This window comes from Amblyomma mixtum, chromosome 2, assembly GCF_055824585.1.
Source record: "Amblyomma mixtum isolate Tamu chromosome 2, ASM5582458v1, whole genome shotgun sequence".
In the NCBI taxonomy this organism is placed as follows: Eukaryota; Metazoa; Arthropoda; class Arachnida; order Ixodida; family Ixodidae; genus Amblyomma; species Amblyomma mixtum.
Window position 1 is genome coordinate 39,941,548 of NC_143013.1, and position 10,771 is coordinate 39,952,318.

General features: G+C 43.8%; 1 protein-coding gene across 3 annotated transcripts in view; it reads right to left on the reverse strand.

The window, feature by feature from the left end:
* LOC149359061 (protein DENND6B) overlaps positions 1-10,759 on the reverse strand; it is a 28,195-nt gene extending 17,436 nt beyond the window's left edge. Inside the window, exons 1-7 of one of the 3 annotated variants that reach the window (XM_089571265.1) lie at positions 10,626-10,759; positions 10,162-10,340; positions 9,932-9,970; positions 6,847-7,083; positions 6,609-6,714; positions 4,829-5,018; positions 2,771-2,831 (exon numbers count right to left, since the gene is read on the reverse strand). In XM_089571265.1, the coding sequence (XP_089427391.1) occupies positions 2,771-2,831; positions 4,829-5,018; positions 6,609-6,714; positions 6,847-7,083; positions 9,932-9,970; positions 10,162-10,335 (807 nt within the window). In that variant the 5' untranslated portion in view covers positions 10,336-10,340; positions 10,626-10,759. Of the gene's footprint in view, positions 1-2,770; positions 2,832-4,828; positions 5,019-6,608; positions 6,715-6,846; positions 7,084-9,931; positions 9,971-10,161; positions 10,341-10,414; positions 10,602-10,625 lie in introns of those variants that run through there. The other 2 variants (XM_089571264.1, XM_089571266.1) reach the window with 2 other exon arrangements.
* Positions 10,760-10,771: the final 12 nt, after the last annotated feature.

The window sequence follows — 10,771 nt, forward strand, 5'->3', positions numbered from 1 at the left end:
TCTTTCACAGTTTGTGGAAAGAATGATTTAGAAAAACTGTTTGTGTTCGTATTGTATTCGTGCACCTTCTTGGAGTGGTCGTGCCGAGTCGAGACGTAAGTTGGTTCTAAAAGGTAGTTACGGCTATCAATTCCTGTTTGATTATAGAAGATGCGGTGGAAGAATTTAAGTCTCAAATTTTTTTTTCTGATGTTTAACGGTTCCCAGCCCAGCAGTGATTTAATCTCAGTGATACTTTGGAAGGGGTTATAATTATTGGATACGAAGCGTGCAGCCTGATTTTGGAGTTTTTCTATTGCTTCAATCAAGTATGCCTGATATGGGTCCCAAATAATGGAGGCATAATCGAGGATAGATCTGACGTGCAAGAAATAAAGTGTTTCTTTAACATCTTTTGATGCTGATTTGAAATTTCTACGAATAAAGTACAACATTTTACTTGCCTTAGATATTGACTGCTGTATGTGTGTGCTCCATTTAAGAGTCTGCATAAAATAAACACCAAGGTACTTGCACTCTGAGACGCTTTTTATGGTTATGTTTTCAACAATGTACTGTGTAGGAAGTTAGAACTTTTTATTTGAAAAATGGACGTGATTACATTTTCTAATATTCAGATTGCAGAAAAGTGAGCGCAGAAAAGTGAGTGTTTGGTGCAGAGCATAGATATATGAAACCAAAGAAAGCATAAACGTATATATTTTTTTATCACTGATCACTGCAATATTACTAGTTGTAATTACTTTTTTAAAGTGAAAGATAGTTTAACACAAAGTAGCATAAAAGGCAATCAACAACCGCATGCCGTTAGAAAGATCCCAACCCATGACCTTACATCATGCATAACGTGCTCTGCCAAATGAGCTATGACGGCTGCTGCTTCCCCGCATCCCCCCATCTTCCCCCAAACCATATATCTAAAACAACAGGTGTTTCTTTAGCCAAGACACGTTTAAAAAAAAAAAGGAAAAAAAGCTATGAAAGGTGCGTCAGAGTAGGTGGTCTGCACAGGTAGATTGTATAGCAAGATGTGCATTCTGCCTGTGATAGAGTGCAATTAAAAAGAAATTAGATAAAAAGAATTAATCAACATTTTAATTTTTGTCTCACGGTGCGAGATTATATTGCAAAAGTGATGGCCGTCAACACTAAAGGCTAGCCCAGTATCGTGGTTCCATTTATTGAATCTCAAACACACCCTTCTGAAAATTCCTTTAAGTTGGCTTTCCCAAGTTGGTCGTGTGCACACCACATAGGCCCGCCTCTTTTTGACAGGACAAAGAAGCAAACCCCAAATCTAATGCCCACTGGAACTTTGTGGTATTATGCCTCTCCCCAGCTTCGGCTGAGCAAGAATGAGAAAGTCAATGCTGGATCCATTTGTGAATATTTGTGACATGAGCGAATCCGGCGTACGCTCGATCCACATGACACGATGACCAGAGTATATACCTGTGTGCTGCAGGCCTGTTTCGCTTCTCTGTTTTCATTACGTGGGCTGACAACTGGCCTGGTCAGCATGGACCTGCATACCGACCTGCACACCGCCTGCATACCGCCTGCATACCGACCGACTAAAGGATTCTCAGAAAAATTAGGCTTTGCACTTCTGCCACCTAACGCAAACGTAAGATTGCACGTGGCGCCTGAGAATCTTTTTCTTGAGGATATATGGACTTGTGGCGCAGGGCTTAGTGCAGAGTGCTCGTATTTTGCCATTATGTAGCAGCATGTTGCAGGCTTTGTCGTTTGGCGTGGTTTGGCACAATAGGCACAGCAATCACATCACTGTAGATGTAGCTATCAGTGAAATCCCTTTGAACAAACTGAAATATCAGGGCTTTATGTGAATTAGAGAAAGCTATGGCATACGGAATTATGAATGGTCTGCCTAGAAAACTGCCCCCATAAAAAAAAAAGAACAGAAGACAGCAACTACTGTGAAAAATTGCCCAAAAAAGATATTTAAGCTCCCATACACAAAGCTTGTTATAACTTAGACCTGTTGCAAAAAAAAATAAGCGAACAAACCTTCCAAATATAATATTAGGAAGATCAATCAATCGATCAATCAGTCAGTCAATCAATCTTATTTTCGCATACAAAGTGCAGAGAAAATGGGTGTCTGATTTCCGCTTCATTGTGGCTTGACTGGAATCAATTCAAAATCATGTTTGACTGTCACCTTTTAGTTTACCATTAGTGAAGAATAAATCTTGCAATGAACAACACAAACTAGCACAAAAATTAAGAGGTAACTAAAGTTTCTATGCATCCAGTAAGAAAGCTCCATTATTTTTAAGGGTGCCCAGTAAGACGCTCTGCTAAAGGACAGTACCCAGGCTGTTATCAAATGGACTGGCACAGTGAAGTAATCATAAATAAAATTGTCCAAAACCATCACCATGGTGCTCCACAGTGAGCGCACAGCAAATCTCCCCAACAAGGTGCAAGTGTACGTGAATTAAAATACAGAACACTGAACACCGAGCCTCTGTCTGTCACCTCAACACTTTCAGTAGCCTAGTGACACCCTAAGAATAGCTACACCAAACAAATGAGTAATAGCCCTATCACATGGGCAGTTCAATGGACATCGAACTCAATGGAGATCAGCCAGTACCACACGGTGGTTCTCAGTGACCACTGAACTCGATGGGCATTGACTCAATGGGGGGGTTTGCAAGTGGCAGTTGGAATCTCAGGGGCCACTGCAAAAAGCCTCACACTCATTACGCGTACAACGCCCAATGAAGCAGGCAAAACTCACCTCTGACACCAGTACCAGTTCCCACAGGAGTTGCACATGAGACAGCAGGGGCATCAGGCACCTGCACTGACAGAGGGGTCGTTTAACCCTTTGAGGGTCGAATTATTTTGAAGAAGACTTTCCCAGGTGGTCAAATTACTTTATTGCGGATCTTGAATCTACAAAATGTATATAATCGAGAATAAATAGTAAAAAAAAATTAGGAACAGTACTTTGGTGACAGCATCACTCGCAACTGGAAAATGTTCAATAGAATAGAATAGCAACGGTGATAAGCAAGCTAAGAGCAGCACCAATAAAGATAGAAATCAACTTTCGCCGCCTCTGCAAAACAGTGCCCACAAAGAGAAAACACATTTCGCGCGACTCCGTTGCGATCCCGCGGCGGAATCGAAACCGCGTAGGCGCGTTGCCACAGAGGGCAAGAATACCTCGCGAGCAACGGTGATAAGCAAGCTAAGAGCAGCGCCAATCAACTTCGGCAGCCTCTGCAAGATAGTGCTGACAAAAAGAAAACTCAAATTTTGCGCGACTCCGTTGCGATCACGCGGCGAAACCAAAACTACAAAAGGGGTGTTGCCGCAGTCTGTGCCGCCGCGCTAAAGCTAGACATAAGTTCTGCTTATCTCCGTAAGAAGGCAGCACAAAATTCAAACACTTCTTGTAAGTCCTAAGAGGTGGCAGCACCCCCCAGTGAGCACGCATTGTTCTTTTGGCGCAAAATTTCAAACGGAAGATCGAAACCGTATCCGTACGGCAAAGACCTTGCGGGACAGAAAACCGCCGCCGTACATATACGGCAAAAACCTTCAAAGGGTTAATCCTACAGTTTCCTTTGATGACTGACTGCAAATCTTTCAAAGCAGTAGAAAAAACTGGGATGCACAGAGTTGAGTTGCGTTATTTTTTGCTGCATGTATGAAAGTAAATGGCACGTCTTGAACACACTCAGTCTGAAGTGAATGGCATTGGTTTTCTTTATATCTCTGCTTCTCTCGAGTTCTTGGTCTTACTGTTGTTCCAGACCGCAGCTCATAAGAGACCACCAGCTTAGGCAAATGCAAAACAGAAAGCCTAGCCAGCTGGCACTGGTGCATGGGCTTAAATGCAGTTTGACATAACCGATATGGAAATATGGAACATGCAGACAGCACCGACTCACAACTAAAAATTTTTCTCAACCAAATGAACTTCTGCATGTGTGAACTATGCACACAGAAAAAGAGGAAACATACAGAAAGAAAAACTAGAATAACAAAAAAAAAACAAGCCTGCATCGAAGTTTCATATGTGAGCACTAGAAGAGGGTAACAGCGACACAGGCCCCATCCTAACCTGGCCGTTCATGTGCCTCTCTGACAGAACAGAATCATACAGTAACACACTATCTAGCATTCGTAAGCAAGAAGAGCCCAGAAAGCAAACGCAGGTATTACTCCCACTGGTCGCATCCAAAAGCAAGCTGCAATGATGCAAGAGCTTTCCGTTTTGTTTGTATGCAGATCTCTGAGGCTAGGCCGCACTGACAGTCACTCCCAGTCACTGATCACAGAGTCCTTTTGAGTATTCACGTCGTGAATTTGAATCCGCCTTTTTCACAAGATGTGACGCCCTCTGGGGAGTGGGTGAAAACTGGTTGAAAACAAACGAACTCGGCAGAAGCATGCGCAATCCAGTTCCGCGAGGCACGTACTGCCACTGAGAAATGGCTAGTGTGTGCTTGACATCTTGACAGCTGTTGTGATTTACTGCCTGCGCCTGTCGGTACTACAAACTGCGCAAGCCCAGTAGGAGCTGGTGGCTTGCATCAAACCAGTGGAGTTGGAGGAGGAGAGACAGCCGTGTGAAAAACGTGGATTGAAGGGTGCAGGAAAAATGTTCCATTTCGAAATCCAATTTTCTCAGCAGTAAATGTGTTTTTTGCTACTAAATGAACGTTGACATGGCCACAAAGAGTCAACCAATCTGTTTTTACTAGGAACGAGAATTAGGTGGAGCTTTCCTCAGTGTCCCTTTAAAACCAGTGACACATGCAACAAGTGGGTGTGGTGCACCCACCGAAAGAGGTCCAGCTCGTGTACAGAGGGCACGGGGTCCAGGCCCGGCTGGTAGCTAACTGCGGGCATGCCTAGGGTCCGGCCCAGGCCTTGCTGGTGTGGGATTCGAGCCTCCAGAGACACCCCGTGCAGGGGTAGGCTGAGAACACGGCCCGGCACAGGAGCGGGCCAACTCTCCAGGTTCCGCACAGCTGCACAACCATGGCCAGAGCCGACGAGCAAATGAGGCACTGATGAGATGCGAAAATGGGGACGCCTACCATGTGGCAGGAAGGGCACCAATGTTCTAAAGGCATATGTCTTTTCAACAGAACCTGCCCGGAGCACAAAGTGCAATAAAAAAAAAGATACGAAAGAACACACCATAGGTACTGACAGCCAACTGCTTATTCCTGTGAAAGCAAAGTCAATATATGCTGATCACTCCGTTTACTGACTGATAAACAGCTAATAGATACAAATGCAGGAGAAAAGAAATGAACAACAAAGACTAATAATGAAGAAAAGAAAAACTTTTTTGCATGTTTTTTGTCACTAACGGCTACTTTACTATTTGTTTCCTTGTTCGCACATAAAATTTTGCTTGCTGGTCACAATATTTTCTGGATGCTTTGGAATAAATAATTAGTTTAAGTGCAGAGCTTGTGATGTCTCCTTTCTTCACCCTTTCAGGTGCTGCTTGTGATTTCAATAACAAAGCTCCTTCCACATAAATAGTTTATCCAGGCACAAAGAAAGCCTATTCATTAGTTTTACAGCACAAAAAACAAAGCCAATTTCTTACAGGTGTGCAGAAAATTTCTTAGGAAGTGTCTCAGTGGCAAGGCACTCGTCTGCTGAGTGGAGTAATGCTGTGTGTCAGTGCATGTTAAAGGTCCCCAGGTGGTCAATTATTCTCCAGCACCTCTTTCCCTCTTTCTTCTTTCACTCTCACCTCCCTGAGGACCTTCCCTTACAGCCAGATTCAGATGTCCACCAAGGTATATGAGAGAGATACTGCACCATTTCCTTTCCTCAAAAACCAATTTTTTTCACACAATGGTCAGAAATAAACACCAAAGAGATCTTGAACAACTTCCTGTGTCACATATAAACACATCATTAAAATTTCAAAAAAAAAAAAAAATGACGCCATCATTGGTGACAAAATATGTCTGCATGAAAATGGCGGGGAAAGTGGTACCAAGCTCACTGTTCTAAGCTATTAAGATTTGTTTAAATTGAAATGATCCAATATTTGACTAAATATGTTCGAATCAGTCAGCTTCTTCTCTACAGAAAGGCAGGGGTGCCTGCTTGAACCACTTAAAGCAGTCAGATTAAAACTAGAGAAATTTACCAATGTCAATTTAATGAAAGTCACCTCTACGCTCAATGCTTATTAAGTGCTTATCCTTGCACAAAAGGAATAGATAAACATGTGGCCTAGTGGTCTCAGCATCTGGGGTTTGATTTCCAGTGCCACTACACCCATGACACAATGCAAAAGGCACAGTTTCCTGTAACAAACAGGATTAATCAAATGGTTTTGGCATACAATACTGGTGCATGTATAGTTCTCCTGTGAGCATAAGTGACTAAATATTGAAAAGAACACTGAAAGAACCAATGAGCTAGAGTAGTTTATATTGGTGCCAAATCTATGGGTTGCATGCTACTCGTATAGGCAGGACTTGTGGCAGAGTAAATTATTTTTACTTCCACTGCACAGCTGTTGAACACCATGAGAAAGTGCACCAAAAAAGAGGATCACAGAGAACTACCAAAAGAGAAATACACACCAGCCTCAAGGCTAGGCTGACCCGTGCGGAAATACTCCTGTGCTATGAGTGAGAGAACACGGCTGAAGAGGCCCACCAGGGGTAGCCGTGTGAGCACCACGAGGGACTGCACAGCATGAAAGCCCAAGCAAGGTCAGTCACAGTTCAAGCCTCATTCGATCATCAGGGCTAGCCACATGGCACTGAGAGAGAGGTAAAGGTTTGCTTGCAAAGGCCATACTGCAGGTAAACAACTTGCCTTTTGGAAATAACCCCTGCGCACATTAGGGTCTTTGACCTGACGGAAATACACACAGCCATGGAAATAGACAGGGTCGGCCTGCAATGCCGGGGCCACGGCCGCATTGTAGGCCACCAGGGCTGGGCAGAGCGGCCTCTGAGGGAGGGCGCACTGCCGGATACGGAAGTGAAACTGGGTGTCTCCCATGCAGCCCGAGTTGGAGTCCGGGAAGGCCAGGTAGCAGATGCTGCTTTTCTGCAATGATCAAGGCAGCGGGTGGGGCATTCTCTTACTGTCTGCACCACACGTCTTTATACTTCTTTTTACCTCAAGCAAACGAACCCAACAATGTCATTTGTGCGATCAGGAGAAATGAAAAAAAAAGAAGAAGAAAAAAAAGAAACAGTAGCCCCGTGGCTATGACAGCTCACTAATGAACATAAACTTGCTGGTTCAATGTCTGGCCACAGCAGCTGCATTGCCGTGAAACTCAAAATGCAAAGATGCCTGTGTACCGAGATTATGGTGAACAAAACCATACTTACTTTTACTCACATAATGGACATATACACATAATGCAGACAACCTCTACATTAATCATTTAATTAGGAAAAAATTTAAATGACCACAGTGTTTACCCAGCAAAATACATGAACCTCCCAAACCAATCATTTTTTTTTCAGCAAAAAAAAAATGTATTCATTATGAGATTGAATATGGTTACCTAATATGAAAAGTTAATTTGGAGTCCACAATACTCGCCGCAGTGGCTCAGTGGTTAAGGCGCTCGTCTACTGAGCCGGAGTACCCAGGTTCGAACCTGACCTCGGCGGCCACGATTCGGTGCAGGCGAAAAGCAAAAGGCGCCCGTATGCTGTGCGATATCAGTGCACCGATATCAGTGCACGTTAAAGATTTCCAGGTGGTTGAAATTATTCCGCAAACCTGCAATACGCCATCTCTTTCTTCCTTTCTTCTTTCACTCCCACCTTTCTCCCTTCCCTTACAGCCTGCCTCTGGTGTCCACCGCGATATGTGAGCCAGACACTGCATCATTTCCATTCCTCAAAAACCAATTTTCATTTTTTCCACAATGCCAGAAAGTCATGTTAACAAGGTAAATTGAGGGGCAGTTGGTCACACATATTAGTGCCTGTCCTATTCTTGCCACTACTACACATTGTTTTTTAAAGCGACATTTTTCGTTAAAAGAAAGTTATGTCACTGGCATGTCTGAATAGCTGCCAAAAATAATGCCATGTAGCAGGACACAAAGGCTCAATGCCAAGTGGGGCCTAGTCCTACAACGTGCAATCTCTCAAGCATACAACAAGATCAAAATGGAAAAAAAAAAGATAAAAATATTTGGGAAAAACCGAAAAAATTCGAAGAGAAAAGCATGGCTACCAGACAACACCTGTGTGGCATGGCAGCAATACCATTCTACAAAGCATTTCTTTTATTTTTCTCACTAATAATAATGGCGGTGCTAATCTGTTCGGAGGTGAAGGTTCTCGGCTCTACCATAACCTAGATATTGCCTCCAAGGCGGTTTTGCACCCATCCATACTGAGAGATGGAGCAGCTGCTTTTGCTAGCGGATGTCATTTTTTTTAGAGTGGCTTTTTCAGTTAGTGGTGTTCAGTTAGTGATGATCTTAAACCTGCTTTGATGCTCGTTATCCATGGCACAGTTTTATACATAGACATGTTCGAGAAGTATGTCTCAGAAGCAAGCCAGAACACTGGCACGGATGGGATGTTTACTGGCATCATTGTATCGAGCTTTACCCATCAATGTCCTGTTCCAAGGCTGCTGGGCATTTCAAATAGCCACTGAGATGTTGAATATTTTTGCAATGCACAAAGGTTGACAGGTCTAGCAAAGAGGTGTAAGTGATATGCACGAAGATCATAATATATGCGACGGAATAGTTGTAATGACAAAGCAACAAATACTTTACGTGGACAGCACTTTTGCAGACAAGTTGCCATTTCTAGGCAGTTCATGAAAGAAATGGGCTGAAAAATAGACAACGTTATGTCCCAAACAACAATGTGCACTAGCTAGCATTCACTCATTCCTGCTTAAAAAAAAAAAAAAATCAGAATTAAGAAAGTCTTCGTTGAATAGCCCGATTTCTAGCTGAATTTATTAAAAAAGAAAAAAAATACCGCTCGATTATGATCCGCGAGTTCCTAAAAATATAAAACCCGAATACGACAGCCACTCGCAATCGTAACTTCGAAATTGGTACAAATGATTTGATTACATAATCACAATGACTAAAGTAGCAGCCTAGTATATTATCTGTTCACAATAGCGAGGCTGACGCTCGCAAACGTTACGACTGCTAACGACGAATGCGTCACGCCTCCGCGCGATATTATTAGTGTCGTTTCCATCCCTCCCCTCAACAAAACTAGCAGACAAACCAAGATACGGATGAGACATATAATTCGTTCACAATTTCATGTCGCTTTGCATGTGCAACAGACCGAGACTGGAGCACTATGTGAAGGTGAGAATTGTCGGGAATTCAGCTCGATTTATTTACACTACCTCACATTATGTACGCAGTCGCTGGACACCGTAGCCATTAAGAATTTTGATTATGACAGGAGAACCGAGAAACTCACGAGGGATCGTTTCGTATAAATTCGAAATCGGTGTTCGCATCGCAGTAATGGTCAATTAGGTGGGCATGAGCCGTGCATTGTAATCAAGGTCACTTCGAAACCAAATCAAGCAGACAAGCGCAATGCCGATTACAGGAAAATAACATGAAATGCTTCCGCGACTCAACAGTGGTGCCTCGTAGGTCTATGCTCCTGCTTATCTGCATTACAAAATTGGAACAAGGCGTCAGTAACGGTCAGCCCAAGAACAATAGGCGCACAGACAGTAATGACACTTGTTACGCGCAAGACATCCGAAACGAACTACGATTCAATACACTGTTTACCGTATCATTCATAAAGTAATTTGAACATCCACTCTCATGAGATACAGAACATACGCAACAGGTAACTGAAACTGTCTTCAGATTTACCAGCGTGTCCTTTGTTTCGATCGAGTTTAATTGAGATTCCGACTTCCTTACCTCTTTCTCGGAAAGCTGCGCGTCACTCGGTAGCACCATCTGAAATCAAGCACACATCACCACGATCACCACCAGCACCGTCGCACTGAATATGGAGACTGGCAAACGGCTCTGCGTTTTCGTGACTCTCATGCCAAGCAGACAAAAAAGCCTTCCGAAAGCAGGCGCAAGCGCGGCCGTTCCGGTAATCCGGAGCAAGCCGCGAGTCGCAAGCCACGGACAGACGCTACCTCCATCGCCTGGCCCAACTCCAGGTCGAAAGCGACAACACATAAGCAGTGGATCCAGTTCGAGAGATTCTCGCACGCTGCAAGTCGCGGAAGCACCGAACTGTCATCTTGGCTTGACGAGCAGCTCGGAGCTGCTCCCGCTTCCTCAACGTCTTCCGCCATCTTCCCCACCATGGCAACTGCATCAGAGTTGACCGACGCGCCATCAGAGATTGCGCCGAGCTGGTCAAGCTCGATCGCGATAGGTCCTTACCGCTTCTAAAGTTGCCGTACCGTTAGACAGCCTCGACTAATTCAAGCTCATTTGTTTTCATATCCACTACTTTGAACGACGAAAGTAATGTTTGCTAGCATGCCCCGTTCCTTCAGAAAGCAAGATGTAATCACAGAATAAGGAACGTTCTAAAACCAGCACCACTAGTGCCTTGCGGGACTAATGACCAAAGATAACGAGCATGTTTTACCACTTTGCCTTTGAAGCAATCTGCAAAAGGAAAAAAATTAACAGGATAGGAACGACACGCTTAGCTATGGCCACTGATTTGCTCCAGCGGTGCCCTCGACGACATCGAGTGCTTTCATCGCCGAAACACGAAGAAATGAGGACACA